The following is a 17,935-nucleotide window of genomic DNA, read 5'->3' as shown; positions in this document are numbered from 1 at the left end:
CTGATAACCAATATCTTCCTGCCCATCAATCCTATAGCCCCAAACAAGAGCCCTGCACCCTCACTGCGTGATGGAATCACTTGGAGAGTCTTTAAAATGCCCAGGCCTGTACCAGAGAGCTGTTGTGACCAACAAAACAAGATGAAATACGTGGAATCAGCTTGTAAACTATAGCTTACAGGAAAAACATAAGGCATGTCATCATACATCCTGTTAAAAATCATTTCTAAATATCCACCCATCATTCCAACCTGTCTAAATGTTTTTAGATCCTGATTCTGACATCCTACTTATTTTGTATCCCTTCCAGCCATATGTCACATTTTCTATTTAAAATTTCACTTACTTTGTGACTAATAAATGAGTATTATTGAGGACCTACAGGATTCAAGACGCTGGACAGTGAGACTAGTACTTCCATCCAGTGGTCACACTGACCCAAGCTGGGGACCCTCTTAGTGGCCCTGCTTTGCTGATGCCCTGATCAAGCTTTCTTTGCTTCTTCATTGACATGACATTGGTCATTTTAATACATGGTAATCAAATTATTTTTCATTTTTTAAATCTAACCATTTCTTTAGACCATTACATTTGCCCCATGTTGGGTGTTTTTTTTTTTTTTTAACATTGCATTTCCTTCCTGTCAAGCTCAAGGTCAGCCAAGAAATACAGATGCTTTAAATATTTCTGGGCTTGCCTTTTGGCTCAGCTGGTAGAGAATCCACCTGTAATGAGGAAGACCTGGGTTTGATCCCTGGGTTGGCAAGATCCTCTGGAGAAGGGAAAGGCTACCCACTCTAGTATTCTGGCCTGGAGAATTCCATGGACTGTGTAGTCCATTATTTTTGGCACCTTACAAGTTAATCGGCTTTTAGGATGTCTGCATAGTTTGTATTCATTTGTCTATTTCAGATCTGTTCCTAGAGAACTAGAATGCTTTTTTCAAATGTAACCATAAAACCAAACCTAGCACAGAATGCCAAGGAGAGCCTGAGTCTTGTCATTAAGCCATTAACTCTTCCTGACTGACAGTTCCCTCCCAGTCTTGGGAGATTAAGAACCCTTAGTAGTAAGAATTCTTTATCTATCTCGCAGGCACTTACTCCTACTTAAGTAGTTTCTTTACCTCAGCACAGCCTAGTGGAGGTTCATCCCATTTTCTGTGGGGATCACTTACCAGAAAAACCTGACACTATTTTTAGATGGAGGAGGAATCAGGCTTTCTGGAAAATGGTGATATGGAATATGATGATTGTGCAGTAGCCATGTATATATGCCAAATCATTTAAATAACCAGGCCAAAGGATTTTTCCCTTTGTGACTGATGTTTCCATTTTCCCATTGGTATCAATCACTTAAATGCCAGCTTGCCTGGCTGTCTATGCTTTTTACAGCAAGTAGGACGTAAACCTTTTGAGTTTCCTGAAAGCTTGCTCCTGGTAGACAGAATTAATGCCCTTAAAAAAAAAAAAAGTCCTCACATTGGTACTGACAATGGAAATGCAAGCTTCCAGAGCTTGTGCAGGAAAGGGGTACAACCTTGTTTACAAGGAGTGCCCAGGTCACTGGGCCTGAGCTCAAAGACCTCTATAAGGAATTGTGTGACCTGATTTTTCTCACCCCCTCTTTTAAAAGTATAAAAACTCTTTATCATTTTTCTCTGTAGGATAAAATTAGAGCCCTAGGAAGCTTTTAAAAATAGTTATTTATTTATTTGGCTAAACTGGGTGGCTTAGTTGCAGCATGTGGGATCTAGTTCCCTGACCAGAGATCAAACCTGGGCCCTCTGCATTGGAAGCATGGAATCTTAGCCACTGGACCATCAGGGAAGTACTGAGCCCTAGAAATTTAAATTGAAAGACTTTTGTTAGTATTCTAAAAAAAAAAAAAGTTTAAATATCTATAAAAACTAAGTCAGACTATCAATTCTATCAATTTTAATACTGAAACTCACCATGTAAATTCTAACATGATTATTTCATATGTTATTACTCACTTAGCCAGGAGCCTTAACTCTCTCACTTATTTAACTAATATGTTCTAGTTTTCCTTGAACTAAATACATAATAATACATCACTCTACAAAAGACCAAGAAAAGCCAAGGCAGTCTTTTTTTTTTTTTTTCAAGACAGTCTTAAAGAAAAATAACCAGAGAACTTATACTATGAGGTACCAAGATCTATTAACAAGCTAAAGTAATTAAGACAGCATCATCCTGCCATAAGGACAGACAGATTGATCAATGAAACAGAGCAGAAACAGAACTGTAGGTACATAGTCATCTAATTTATGACACAAGTGACTTTGTAACACACTGAGGAAAAATGATCTTTTCAAAAAATGATGATGGGTCAGCTATATTCTGGTGGAGAGAATATATGATGACTCTCCTTATCCCACACCATACACAGAAATCAATTCCAGATGGACTGCTTATCTAAATGTGAAAATTAAATAGTAAATCTGGTAGAAAAATTCTAGGAGAACATCATCATGACTTTACAGCAAGCAAAGATTTCTTAAAGAGAACACAAAGTACTAACCATAAGGGAAAAAAAGAATAAGAACTTCTCTTCATAAAAAGACACCATTAAGAATCTGAAATGGTAAGTTATAGAGAGGGAAGATATATTTGCACAACAAATATCCAAAAAAAGACTCAGATCTGATTATGTTTGTTTGTTTGTTTAATTTCCACAAACCAATAAACCAGACAACCTAATAGAAAGTTGGAAACAGAGATTTGTGCAATTTGTAAAAGAGGGCTTCCCAGGTGGCACTAGTGGTAAGGAACCACCAGCCAATGCAGGAGCCATTAAGAGCTGTGGGTTCGATCCCTGGGTTGGGAGGATCCCCTGGAGGAGAGCATGACAACCCACTCCAGTATTCTTGCCTGGAGAATCCCATGGACAGAGGAGAATTGGACACAGCCGAGCAACTAACACATGTGCACACTAACCCATGCTGCTAGATGTCAAGATGGTGGTTACTTGTGGGTCAGGGAGGTGATTTAAAGGAATATGTGATACAGGGATTCTTTGATGCCGGTAGTGTTCTATTTCTGGGTCTGCTTACACAGATCTGTTCAGTGTATGAAAATCTATCAGGCTTCAAACTTAAGATCTATGCATTTCTCCATGTGTTTGTCACTGTGCTGCTTGTTCAGTCCGTCAGTCGTGTCCGACTCTTTGCAACCCCATGGCCTCTAGTCCACCAGGCTTCTCTTTCCATGAAATTTCCAAGGCAAGAATACTGGAGCAGGCTCTACTCTAGGGAATCTTCCCAACCCAGGGATCAAATCCGCTTCCCTTGCATCTCCTGCATTGGCAGGCAAGTTCTTTACCACAGTGCCACCTGGGAAGCCCTATGTTTATTATACTTCAGTAAAAAAGTTAAAAGCAGCATAGGCCAATAATCAAGGTGCAAAAGAAAGATGAGTCCTGTAAAATGGAAGGGGCAGTGTCAAGATAATCCAAAGTTAATAAAATTACTAGGGTGAGGCTGCTGCAGAGAATGGAAGTAATCATCAACCATGCTTTAGCCAAACTCAAGTTAATGTGGGTATATTATTGAATTCCACTTGCATTGTTTGGACTCTTCTTTCAGTACAATAACTGCATTCAAGATGGTCCTTTTAACTCCCCAAGAAAAACTTAGGATTTCAGATAAAGCTCATTTGAGTACAGAAGGTATACTTTTTGTTGTACGGGTGTATTTTCCAAGTAGTGAATTTCAATTGACAAAACTAAACCAGCAATTTTTTAAGTTAAGAAATATTTATTAGAGTTTTGCTCATCTGAAAAGGGTTGTAATTATTAGTAGCATTATTTGAAGAGGATATCACTGATAAAACTACTTTTAACTAATGGGTAATTTGAAAAGCCCCCCAAAGGTACTTTTTATCTGAAGCAATGTAGAGCTGACAAAACTACTATTACCAAGCACAGTCTTTCTACCACCCCTGGGAGGTTCTAATCAAGCCTGGAGCTCTGATTGAAATGCTGAGCTCAGAGTGGGAAAACTGATTAACAAAATAAAAAATCCAAAGTGTTTCCCATGCAAACAGTCATCAGCGTATCTTATGTAATTATGTAGCCCATAAATCAACACAGCATGCAAGGGCTTCACTCAGGGTGTAAATATCTTAATGACTGAGACGTCTTTAACCGTGAATAATTTATATCTACATGATCCATTTTTCTCAGCCATGCTTCACTTCAGCAGAATAAACTAATCTTCTGTCAGGGGATGGGCTCTTGATTATTTCTTCCTGATTTTTCTTCTGTTAGTTTTTCTCATTTTGACACAGTCCATTTTTTTCTCTTGCACTTTCTTTAATAAGGGTGCCCCATTCATCTAGCCTGTCTGCTCGCTTTTATTCTTCCTATGCATCTTATTAGACATCTTGGAATAAAGCCAGGGCTTTTGGACTCCAGCTTTTCATCAGACCCTCTGTGGATAGAGCTGGATGGCAGCTAGGGAACTAGGCTTAATACCACAAGGCAGTATGAGCTTCCTGATGTTGCTGTCTGGAAACATGTATTATGGAAAGCAATTGCTAGAAAAGGCTAATGATCAATTAAAGCATTTGTAGATCCTCTTCTGTGATGCAGAGAGTAACTGCCACATGGGTAATTCTGGAAAGCGGTACTCACTTAAAATAGTTTTGTTTTCCTAGAGCCCATTAAGATAAAGGCAGCTGAGAAGCATTCAGCTTCTCAACTAAGAAGCTCATCTCGAGCGTTCCAGCTCACCATGCTGTCTCCTCAGACCGCCATAGGTCTCGTATCATTGCGTTTCCCTTGACTTGTACCGTAAATGTGTGTGTGTGTGTGTGACTCAGTCATGTCCAACTCTTTTTGACCCCATGGACTCTTGCCCTCCAGGTTCTTCTGTCCATGGGATTCTCCAGGCAAGAATACTGGAGTGGCTTGCCAATTTCTTCTCCAGGGTATCTTCCCGACACAGGGATTGAACCCAGGTCTCCCACATTGCAGGCAGATTTTTTACTATCTAAGCCATCTGGAAAGCCCTGTACTATAGATACTTGATAATAATTGCCTTTCTCTGGACAGTCCTATGGACAGGGAGCTTCAATCACCTTCTGTGGGTGGTGGCATACCTGGTATACTTTTTGACATACTTGAGTAAATCTTCCTAGAAAGCTGGAAATCATATCCTATTAGATAACCCAGTATTTTATAAGCACTTTGACTCTTAATGTATTAAAGTTTTCATAGGGTTTGGGAGGATTGCAAACATTATGTGTCCTGTAGTTTAAAAAAAAGTAGAAACTTCATGAGGTTCATCAGAATAAATTTCCATAGTGGAATCCAGAAGTTCTATCCCACCCCTCTCTCTTATTGGCATGGACCCCAAGGGGTTATGTGAAGGAAGGGGTAATATATTTTCATGTTTGAGTCCCCAGTGCCTTCTGAGGTTCCTGGAATATATAAGTATACTCAATAAATGTATTTTAAAATTCATGTTGTTGCAGGAATGATGATGTAACCTGCAGACTTAGAAAGCCCAGTTGCCTGGGAATGTGAAGTGGGTGATCTTCTATCCTGGCAAGAGTCTAGTTAGGTTTCCCCAGCCTCCTGAGACTACATGAATCCTTCCTCTGACTTATCCGATGGCCAGAGCATTTGGATCTGGTCTAAGTCATATATATGAAAGCCAGCATACCAGGGTCTCCTCATAGAGGACCATTTGAATTATCTAGTATCCAGCTTTTGCTGGAAACCTGGAGCAAGAGAAAAGATTGCCATTTAGGTAGGTCCCTAGAGAGACAGCCAATCTCTCTGCCCTGGGGCCTGTCTTTTGATCAAGCTGACCATCACATTATCTTGTCTCATTACAGAGACAGCATCACTGATTTGCTTTTTAATCTTATGCCTCAAGAAACAGCCATTATGAAAATACATTGAGGACATCTCCCCATTATATCAGCACCATCTATTAATATATCTGGGCTTCCCTAGTGGCTCCATGGCAAAGAATCTGCCTGCAACGCAGGAGACCCAGGTTCAATCCTTGGGTGGGGAGGATCCCCTGGAGAAGGGAATGGCTACCCACTTCAGTATTCTTGCCTGGAGAATTCCATCTACAGAGGAGGCTGGCGAGCTACAGTCCATGGGGTCTCAAAGAATCGGAAACGACTGAGCAACTGACACTTACAAAACTCCACGGAAGAGATATCTTTCAGAGCTCCCTGCTACAAGAATCTTTATTTCCACTGTAGGGACTAGAAGCCTTCCTCTTTTCCAACAGTGCAGGATTGACCATGGTTTCCAGGAAGTTTAGTCATATTTTCTAATTGTAATGAAATTCACATAATGTATAATTAACCACTTTAAAGTCTAAAATTCAGTAGCATTTAGTACATTCACAGTGTCATGCTGCCATCAGCTCTGCCTGGTTCTAAAATGTAAACAGTCAGTCTCTAGTCCCCTCTGCCCCCTATCCCTGGCAGCTACCGATCTACTTTCTATCTCCGTGGATTTCCTTGTAATTTAAAGTCATTTTGTAATTCAGTCAAAGCATCTCTATTAACCCTTGTGGGCAAGGTGTTCACAGGTATTTTACTCTTCCTGATTGCTCCTTTATGTTACATTTGTTTCTTTGTTTAAAACAAGCAGCCTCCAGACTTTTGTGGAAAGAAGTTGAGTGGAGATATGTACAAATAAGTATACCCTCCTTTGAACCTCCAGAACCATTCATCCCTGAGTGATGCCAGTCTCTTCTAAGAGTTCATAATCCTAGGGGTAACTCATTTACTTGGCCATTTCTAGCTGCTGTGTTGCTATTCAGTCGCTCAGTCATGTCCAACTCTTTGCGACCCCATGGACTGCAGCACTCCAGGCTTCCCTATCCATCACCAACTCCCAGAGTTTGCTATACTACCCACTTACAGATGGGAAATGACCAATAAGTTCAAGTTCCATCTGGAAGAAGGTGGGTTACCTTTCTTCCAGTAAGCTGTTCTCTAATTCTTTTGCTATCAGATAAATTCAAACACTTCTCAGTCTAGTATTATGAGGCATTGAATACAGATCATGCAGGTTAGAATTTAGACAAAGGAAAAATATCCCTCTTCATCAACATCATCTGGGTATGCATAGACACTGTTACAAGAACAGCCATTCAAAAGATTTAATCATGGGGTTAACATGATTTCAACCATGCTAGGAACTCTCAAGCACAAGAATGTGACTTAAATGTCTGCATCATGACTATTGCTAGCATTGCATCTTGAATAAAATAGCAGGCCTTCTTTCTTTCACTCATTCCATCAACAGGTCACATTGAGCACCTACTGTGTACTTAGATGCTATATAGATACTGTAGAGAGTCACAGTCATAAGCAAGGCATACACAACCCCTGCAGCATGGAGCTTACATTATTCATCAAAGAGCAAAGAGGTAATTGAACAACTAATTGTTGAATCACATTTATTAGATGTGCAGTGAAGGGAAAGCATAGGGATGCTCTTAAAGCATATAGCAGGCAGGTTGACGTGGTTTGCAGGGCAGGGCAGGCGTCCTGCAGAAGTGACATTTGAGCAGAGCAGTGGTAAAGAAGCAGGTGATGCAGGAATGAGGAGTTGGAGAATTCCAGATGGAATAGTATATACAAGGGACCAGAGGCAGGAAAGTATGCTTTTTTTTTTTTTTTTAAGAATTGAAAGAGTAGGAAGCTGGAGCAGAGAGAACAAAGACAGCATGGTGGTAAAGAAAACAGGTGAGGTAAGCAGGAGCCAGGTCCTATAGGTCCTTGAAGCCTGTGATAATATATTTTACCCTGTTATAAGAACAGCTATTGAAGGGTTTTAAGGATAGGCTAGCATGATGAGATCTGCACTTTTAAAAAATTGGATCTGAATTGGGGAAGGTGGGAGCTGTGGGAGGATTGGGATAGATCAGATGATGATACTTGGACAGAAATGGTGATTGTGGAGATGGAAAGAAAGAATGAAATTGAGATCTGTTTAGGAATTAGAATCAAGACGGATCTGTGAGAGTGAGGAGAAGATGGAGTTGGGGACGACTCCTGAATTTCTGGTTTCCATAATGGAGTAAAATATGAGTCATTCTTTAGGAGGGGACCTGGAGAAGAACCAGTGGAGTGGGGTGGACTTGCCAGTCAGTTTGGTTATGTTGTGTCTGATAGGCTTATGAGACCTTCAGGAATTGTTCAAGGTATCAGTGAAGGATGTGTGCTAGTGAGTGAAAGTTGCTTAGTCGTGTCTGACTCTTTGCAACCGCAAAAACTATACAGTCCATGGAATTCTCCAGGCCAGAATACTGGAGTGAGTAGCCTTTCGCTTTTCCAGGGGATCTTCCCAACCCAGGGATCAAATCCAGGTCTCCCGCATTGCAGGTGGATTCTTTACCAGCTGAGCCACAAAGGAAGCCCGAATATGTGCTGGCCACATGAATTTGAGAGTGATCATGGTGAAATAAAACTCTGGGCTGCTAAAGAGAGAGACCAGAGGGCTGAGCTCATATTCCATAAACTGTTATCAACAATCTATGATCATCTTTACATAAGATAAGCACCTTCTTTCCCTCATCATTTTTTTTTTCTGCATAAGTTAAGAACTCAATATGACACAGTTTTGATAGAAAGTTAAAAGCTGTGCCCTAAGAAGTCCTTCATACTATGTGATGAGGGACAATCCCTCAAACTCAGTCTTTAAAGGATGTTATCATTGTCATCAAAATATTTAAGTGTCTGAGATTTTGCATCCCATCTTGATAAACAATAATTATCTAGAATCACTTTCATATCTTGTAGCTCCCTTCTTCTACCCATTAGTAGGATGTGTTGTGCTAAGTCTTTTCAGTCATGTCCAACTCTTAGTGACCCTATGGACAGTAGCCTGCCAGGCTTCTCTGTCCATGGGATTCTCCAGGCAAGAATACTGGAGTGAATTGCCATGCCCTCCTCCAGGGGATCTTCCTGAAGCAGGGATCGAACCTGCGTCACCTGCATCTCCTGCATTGGCAGACAGGTTCATTACCACTAGCTCTACCTGGGAAGTCTCATTAGTAGGATACTGGAATTTAAATTCAGCTATTATGTATTTTCATAACGTTTATTAAGTTTCTCTAATTTTCTGAGTCCTATTAGGCTATTCCTTACCTAACATTGCTATTTCTCTGAAGAGACATAGATTATCAGGATTAGGGAGCTTTTACTGAAGTCCCGTAATTTTACAGAAGAAAATTAGGTCCAGGGGAGATGATGGCTTGGGCCATATGGTAAGTTGGTGGCATATCTAGGGCCACACCTCCAGGCCTCCAGACCTGAACCCAGCTTAGAATCATACTGCTTCTTCCTTTAACCATGAGTTTATGGTTCTCTTTTCAAAGTTCTAAAGCTTTCCATTTTAAGTTTAAAAAAAAATCATTCCTTGCTTTAGGCTCCCCTAAATGGAAATATTTCATTTGTTCCTTCAAAGCCTTAATGGGGCAAATACTGCTTAAAGAGAGACTGTTATTCTATTAATAGTTTCCATTCCAGAGGTACACCAGAACAGCTGTGAGTAGTCTCTCTCCGCCTCTAAATTAATGATAGCAGAAAATATGATACCCTTTTTCTATGTTTCTTAATGTTCCCATTCCTATTGTTTCTTCCTACAAGAAAAAAATTTATATTAATTCTTCACTGTAACTGGAACATTAGAACCTTACAAAAATATAATTTTTAACACCTTGACATATAGGCCAGGAAAAAAGAATAGCACTGTAAGAGTTTATATTTAAATAACTTCTTACCTCTGCTGATAACCTCTTTACAAACTCTGATCTTTAATCCTAATGTTGTCCTTAGCTGGGCAGCCATCCAATCAGCTAAAACTTAGAAAGCTTGTCACTAAGAAAGAAGGAAAAATGGGACACCAAGAAACAGTTCTCAGTTTCTGTCATTTGTTAGAGGTTAGGTTATAAGTAACAGAAAAGTTTATTACTTTCATCTGGGAAGCCCCATGAATTTATATTTAGACAGAAAAGCATGTGGAAGTATATAAGTGATTGTCTCCTCGCAAACGTATCTGTTAAAATCCATCAAGTCTTTGGGATATCTGTCCTTCTAAAATTAGTCCTCCTAAAGTCCATCCTAAAGGAGATCAGTCCTGGGTGTTCATTGGAAGGACTGATGCTGAAACTGAAACTCCAATACTTTGGCCACCTGATGCGAAGAGTTGACTCATTGGAAAAGACCCTGATGCTGGGAGGGATTAGGGGCAGGAGGAGAAGGGGACGACAGAGGATGAGATGGCTGGATGGCATCACCAACTCGATGGGCATGAGTTTGAGTAAACTCTGGGAGTTGGTGATGGACAGGGAGGCCTGGCGTGCTGCAGTTCATGGGGTCGCAGAGTCGGACACGACTGAGCGACTGAACTGAACTGAACTGAAAGTTCTGTAAAGATAATGTGAGAAAAGACTCCACTAGGCCAGAGCTCATGTGAGGTTCAATCTGAACAGGAAGAGACGTTGCAAGGGAGCAAACTCCAAGAAGAGAAGGACAACAGACCTGGGGGTGGAGCTACAGGCATCAGATTATGTGCATTTGTTTCAGCAATAGAACTTTGACTATTAGAGCTGAGAAGGAGGAAGAATCGCCTATACTCATGATGGAAGGATAACTCAAACAGGGGCGATAAGGACTGACCTGAATTCTTTACGAGGAGGTCCCACTGGGGCAGGACAGGTGCAAACCACTGTTTCAGATAGGCCTGGGGACTGCTGTCTATAAACTGCAAGGTGAGAGTCAGGCAGGACCCTGGGGAGCGTATGACCAAGAGAGGCACTGGGGGGAAACAAACTGGGAAACAAGGGAGAAGAAGAGAAGCCAGATGTCAATGGCCCGAGGTCAGGCTGTCAACACGGCAGGGTGAGCAGAACCAGAGAGTAGCCACCACCACAGAGTTAGACTCATCGGAAAATTGCAGCCAGCACACCTCAGAATCACAAGGTCTTCTGACTGGACTAAGACCCTTGGCTCCTCCCAGCTATTGTTAGTGAGACTCTCCCCTGGAATTGACAGGAAGAAGTACAGGCCCTAATGGTCTCTTAACTTTTTCTAGGACTAGATATTTAAGAAACACAGTGCATACAAGAATCCTTAGGCCTGGACTATGAATGTGGTTGGCATGACTGTTCTCATCTTTACCTTATTTAACAGATATCTTGCTTCATCTGGGACTGAAGATGACTCTGTCCCAGGGGTCTTTCAGCTTCCAGAGTCAGCACATACTGTCTGAGCTTCACTATAGGAATACACTTGCTAGTTCATCATATCTGAGTGCTGGCTTATTGATACGAAGATATACTTTCAAGGAAGACAAAGTTATATTAGTACCAAACACCAGAGTAGTAGAAAGTCATAAAAATACTACTGAAAATATACAGTCTTAAAAAACAAGATGATTCAAAGGCTCAAGGTCATAGTATGCAATAATAATATTCTATGTGTATAGCACTTTGTAAAATGCTTCAACTATACACTGATTCCCATTGTAGTAAACACTGAGGTAAAGATAGCACTTTCTAGGTAAGCAAGCAGACTTAGTTTTCATAACTGGTCTATGTTTCCATGACCAAAATATTGTGAAAAGAAGAAGTACAGGTGTTATAAATCCACATCCAAGGCTCTTTACCATATGATCTCTTCCTCTTCTGAGCTTTAAATAGCATCACGCATTGTCTCATTTATCCATACATTCATTCAACAACTATTTATGCACAAGTCTCTTTGCCAGGCCCTGAGGATGCTGTGATGGACAGGACACAGGCTCTGTCCTTACAGCAAGCTGCTGTCTGGCAGAGATCAGAGGCATGTCGTCCACACTAGTCATTAAGAAAGAATGAGGTGTGTGCAACAAAGCAGGAAAATAGGAGGAAAGGTTCTCACCAGATCATAAGTCAGGAGAGGCTTCCCAGAGGAATTGAAGTTTATACCCTCAAGGGTGAGTACCCAGTTGAAGGAATGAAGAGAGTTCCAAGCTAAAAATAAAGCATGTGTGAAGATGCACCTGAGGGAGAGATGACCCTGTATCAGATCTAGAATAGGGAAAACCCAAAGGACTCACGAATTTAACTTGGTGTATGCCTTCCTTTGTGTGTGTGAGCTCAGTCACTCAGTTGTGTCCGACTCTTTGCAGCCCCATGGACTATAGCCTGCCAAGCTCCTCTGTCCATGGAATTTTCCAGACAAGAATACTGGAGCAGATTGCCATTTCCTACCCCAGGACATCTTCCCACCCAGGGGTCAAATCTGCATCTCTTGTGTCTCCTGCATTGACAGGTGGACTCTTGATCACTGTGCTGCTTGGGAAGCATACTTCTTGCCTACTACTTGCCTACTTACGGACATTGTCTATTCACCCTTCCTTCCCACCCATCCATCCATTCATTCATCTATCCATCCATCCATAGAAGGTTCTAAAATGTTTATTGAGTTAATTAACTTTTAAACCCTATTCTTCAGAGACCCAGTATTTGCCAGGCACTGTATCAAGCGATTTAGCATGCACACACATATCAAGTAATGTAGAAGGCATAAAGAAACATAAGACATTATCCCAACTGATGTGAAGCTTAAATTTTAATTGAAGAGGTAAACCCATGCACATATTACTGTAATACAAGCTGGATAGAACAGGCATCCTAAAAGATGCCCTAAGGAGTTACCACTCACTGGAGGTGGAGATGTTAAATGGAAGGAAAACTAAAGTTTTGACAATAACATTAACAGATCAACACCAGACTGAACGTTCTCCACCTTTTTTCTGTGTTTGTTTGCTTATTCATTCTGTTTTGTTTTCTGAAATTTTCTTCCATAGATTCTGTGGCAACAGCATCCGGACCACTACTAGTTGAAGTTGCCAAAACTCCAGGTGCCAGCCTTGGGGTGGCCCTAACTACCTCGATGTGCTGTAACAAACAGGTCATTGTCATAGACAAAATCAAATCTGCAAGTATTGCAGACAGGTGAGTGTCATAGAAAGTGCCTACTTTTCCAAATTGCATGCGTGTTAAACTGTGTAGAGATATATTCATATCTGTATACACACATATGTAATACCTACACACATGCACACACAGGTAAAACAAAACAGCTCTTCTGCCAGTTTATACAAGCTTCATATACAAAACAAGTTAGTATTCTAGAGCTTAAAATTTTACCTTCCTTATCAGCTACCCCATGAAGTAATCTTGCTTCATCCAAATGTTTGGTGTGGCCTTTAGAAATAAGAAAAATTCAAGCAACTATGTACATTCACCTACTGTGTCCTAGAGTAATAGCCCATTTTTGGTTGAGGGTAGCTAAGCAGACCTTTATTATGCTCCCTGCAGAGAAGTCGTGTGGTTTCTTGAATTGTGAACAATTAAATCCTGCCACCATACAATCTTATTCCTTTTTTCTTCAGGAAGTAAAACAACATTTTAAACATGATACAGTCTTTAAAGAAAGGCCCTCCACTGTTGTTATGTTAATCTTAGAGTTTCACTATATTCAAGGGTCCCCCAAAACATCGTTCTTTCTCATGACATAAAAATGCCAGTCTTTTATCCCAAAGTCTTCTTCTGGTAGATTTATAAATGGGGAGGTGGAGAAGACTACCTTACCACCTAATAAATTATTTAACTGCTCCTGGTGAGAAAACCCCCACCTCCCATAGCTGAAGCACTCCAGGTGCACCCAAGTGGAGTTTTATCTTTAGATGGGAGGGATGACTTGAAATGCTTTTGTCTTGAGTAGACTGTGGTCATCGTGCAAGCGTTTAGATCTGCCCCAATGCCCGGTCTCCCTGCGTGTCTCCAACCCTCTCCTCCCTTCCTGGCGACCTTCTGACTCTGATGCCCTGCAGCCACCCCTGTAGTGGTCAGGCTATAGCTCCACTGTGCTCTTGGCTGCATTCAGGCCTTTAACAGTGATGGTGATGGATTCAGGGATGCCCTCCCGTTGAGTGGTGCAGGAAGCTCTCATGTTCTCCCTCTGTTGCTCTCCTGTGGCAGAGGGTAAGCAGTTTAAGCAGCTGTCCACTTGACTGGCACCTCGAGATGCTGACGGCTGTGTGTGCTGTTCTCAACCCACCCAGTCTCTTGAGTTCAGCAAGATGTAGCAGCCCACCCCTCCTCCTCCCCATCGTCCCCCTCACAGAGGCTTCCTTTGATTACTCTTTGACACCTGCCTCATTTCCATCATCACTGAGAGCTTTTGTGCTCATAAATGTTTATCTCCAGAATAACAAAATAATCAAGAACTGGTGATCTGGTAGCATGTGTGAGATGATTCCGAGCAAGCACTAGCTGAATCTTTCTCCCAAGTTATTCTCCCAAGAAAATAGTTGTAAATGACCGAGTTCCCATTCTGCAAGTCCCACCTTTACATTCTGAATACTTACCAACTCATATTTATAGATATAAAAACTCAGGGGGAGAAATCACAGGAAAAAAGTCAAAGGAAAACATTTTCCTATTCTTCCCTCCTCGCTTGCTCACTTCCCCTCAACTTTCAGCACTGCCACCCCCAAAATAATATTTTTTATAAAGGACAAGGAAAAACCTTTCCTTAAGTTTTTCTGCAGTTTCTACAAGGTTTTACATTCCTCTTCATACCCAAGATAGTTAATACTTGACAGGTAGTGTTTCCTATGACATTCAATCATTTCCTTTTTCCCTTGAGTAAATGAAAACTGTGAAGTTTTAAGTGTGAGGACGTGAAAGTCATAATCCAAAGAGGAAGGCGTGCCGTCACCTTCTCCTTTTCATAGGTGTGGTGCTCTGCACGTGGGTGATCACATCCTGTCCATCGACGGCACCAGCATGGAGTACTGCACGCTCGCAGAAGCAACCCAGTTCCTGGCCAACACCACCGACCAGGTCAAGCTTGAGATTCTTCCCCATCATCAGACCCGCCTGGCCCTGAAGGGACCTGACCACGGTGAGAGGATCCTTCCAGATAAACCTGTGTTGTCTTCCCCTTGCAATGACTGCTTCTCCAGCAGAGTTAGAAAGCAGAGATAGGCCAAGTTTAATTCTGCCTCTATCATTTCTTTTCAAACAACAGGCGGTCTTTGTTTATACCTCTTCATCTTCCCAATCCCTTTGACCAAGCCACAGGTGTTTTACCTGAAACCCCCAAATTGAGGAAACACTACTTGAAATAGAATTTTCATGTTTGTACTGTGTGTTTGTTTTTTTAAGCCTTTGGTACAAATTGAGTGTGGAAAGAAAGGAAATAATTTGACTTCCTGTGATTTGCATTGAATTTCTACTCTGCTTAAAGGACAGTAAAGGCAAATACTAAAACTCCCACTATTTAAAAATAGTTATGAAGTGGGCATTTATGCCAGATCTTCAAATATTTCAGGGGAAAAAGAGTTTTATGAGAGATTTTGTCTGTTTTTCAGAGTAGTTTTTTTCCTTAGAATGGAGAACAAACTTCCGACCAAATATTTCTCCTAGGAGTGTCAGAATATTTGACTAGAGGATTATGCAGTAACAAGTTTCACCTGAGGGAATCTGAATTTTCACTGTCTTGAAGCTTACAGATCTTTTGCTGAGTGTTTATACATTGTCCCACCTAGGCATCCTTAAATAAAACTCAGTGCAAGAAAAAGGACTTTGAGCCCAAAATCAAATGAAGTACGACTCTCCAGTGGGGTCTTTGTTCTAACCTCTCCCTTGCTCCTCTTCCTTAAATCAAGCACTCTCCTGTTTTATTCCTTGAAACCAACTTCTAAAGCCCCACCAGTACTATCAGGCTCCCTAGAGGTGAGGAACACATTTCTTTATGTTTAGAGAGAAAGAGTTTTCTCCGGAACCAAAATTTTGCTTCTGAGGAGGTTGTTTATTTCCTATGTCTCCAACCTTCTAAAATACACTGCACTTTTCCACAGTTTGAAAAAAAAGAGGCACAAAATAATTTTCATACTGAATGAGTCAGCTGGATGCAACCTTTTTTAATTAAATGGAGCTTAGACAGCTCTGGAGCTAATGAAAATCTCCAGTACAGCATTCCCTTTATCAGATTTTAATTTTACACTTTGGAGTTGGAGAAATGAGGCCGCCGAGGCAGGTTATGAACAGAAATTCTGCCTCGTTTGAATGGAAATGATAAGGGGGTACAATTCATGGGACTGGTCCGTTCCTGTCGGGAGGATGTGCGGGCCTTTCCCGCTCGCTGACGGAGAAGGGAGATTTCTAAAGCTGTTAAGTTTCTTCTAAATTCATCTGAAAGTGCCACTGGATTTGAAGCCCAGCAGGCATCACAGTACACACTGCCTAGTGCTTTTTCAGCATGAGATTTTGCTTGGTAAATTCTAGTATCAGAATCAGAAATGTGAACAGACCCTATAAAAATGTCGTTGTCTTTAGCAACCTCATTTTCCCTGCCTTTTATTTGCCATGTGAACAAATCATAGTTCAAATAGTTTCCACTCATGAAATATTAAATGTTTTTATCTACCAAGACAGTCTGAGATGATGAATTTATATATAAAGGGGATGGAGACCAAGAACTAACTTTTTTTCTCCTCACTATGGAAAAGCTGATGTCATTTGTGATTTTGCAGGGGGGCGAAGGGCTGGTAATTTTAGTAATTCTGACTCTTGCTTCTGAGCCTGTCATCCACTATTGTTGAAAATTGTTCACCATCTTCTTTGTCTAACATGCAAGTATCTCCCTACATTTTACATTAAAATCAGACTTGTATTTCCAAAAGGAAATAAATAATGGGTCTTAAATGTAATTAAATCCCAATTAAGAAGAGAAAATATACCCCAAACTTGTTATAATGTTTATGATTCTCAAACTTCTGCTTTGAGATGTAATAGAATTGTTATATAGTTTTACCTTTTTCCATAAGAAATTTCTAGGTTTTTTTTTTTTTTTTTTTCAAGATTTCTGATGCTTAAACAGCATGTCTCTCATCCCCTGGGTAGATAGAAATAAAACATTTCCCAGATTTTGCTGAGCAAGAAAGCATTCACCATAGTATTTTCAGGGAAATATAGAAATGGACACATCAACCCGGAATAGATTTGCTCTGCGTTTTGCTGGGAAATAGCAGCATTCAAAAAGCCATAAGAATGAGTTTTTAAAGAGGTCAGAAAGTGTGCCCCTGAGGGTCTTTGGGAGACATAGTCTTGCTTGGAGGAAACTTTGGAAAAGAAAATGTGAGCGGAGTCTTGAGGTTCTATAATTCAGTACCAGGAGAACTACCATCTCTGAGCAACCAACAATGTACCTATTGCCTATACCTTTGAAGTCCTGGACTAGATAAGAGGGTACAATTAGAGAAGAGAACGAAAGTACCTCCCATGTCAGATTTCAATAGCAATGTCAGCATGGGAGGATAGAAAAAACATTATGTTTTCCGTACTGTTTATTTTCTGTACAAAGGACTTAGGAACAGACAGAGGAAGAGGCAAGTATAGTGTGGTGGCTGAGGGCAGGGACTCAGAGTCAGACTCTCAGAACTTTAATTCTGGCTCCACCATTGGGAGCTTAGCAAGTTACTCAACTTTTCTATACCTCAGTTTCTTCATCTGTAAAATGGGTGTTATCATAATTCATACCTCATAGATGTCTTATGAGTATTATCTGAGATAATCCATGTAAAAGTACTTAGCACAGTGCCTGGTATATAGTGAGGGCTCAGTGAAAGTTAACTGTTATTCATATTATGGGGACCATTAAGTGGGAGAATGTAAATAAATTTTTTTTTTCAAAATGAAGGAGCATCAAAAATGTGACATCTTATTTTTACTGAAATCCTCGCCTAACATATGAGTATAAAGTACATCACCATAAAGCAGAAGAGATTTAGAGTGCACATTCAAAATAGGCTACCGCTATCTTCTCTGGCCTACATTGTTTGTTGAACGCCTTTTAAATTCTTTACACATGGCAGG

The 17,935-nt window shown here is 40.7% G+C and overlaps 1 protein-coding gene across 6 annotated transcripts in view; it reads left to right on the top strand.

Moving 5' to 3' along the window:
* Positions 1 to 17,935, top strand: part of GRIP1 (glutamate receptor interacting protein 1) — a 718,721-nt gene that overhangs the window by 594,930 nt on the left and 105,856 nt on the right. For all 6 annotated transcript variants that reach the window (XM_043446768.1, XM_043446765.1, XM_043446770.1 and 3 more), the window contains exons 8-9: positions 12,856 to 13,003; positions 14,791 to 14,960. In XM_043446768.1, coding sequence (XP_043302703.1) covers positions 12,856 to 13,003; positions 14,791 to 14,960 — 318 coding nt within the window. The remainder of the gene's footprint in view (positions 1 to 12,855; positions 13,004 to 14,790; positions 14,961 to 17,935) is intronic.

This window comes from Cervus canadensis, chromosome 25 (assembly GCF_019320065.1).
Source record: "Cervus canadensis isolate Bull #8, Minnesota chromosome 25, ASM1932006v1, whole genome shotgun sequence".
Lineage (NCBI taxonomy): Eukaryota > Metazoa > Chordata > Mammalia > Artiodactyla > Cervidae > Cervus > Cervus canadensis.
Note: the sequence above shows the minus strand (reverse complement) of the source record. Positions and strands in the feature narration are given on the sequence as shown.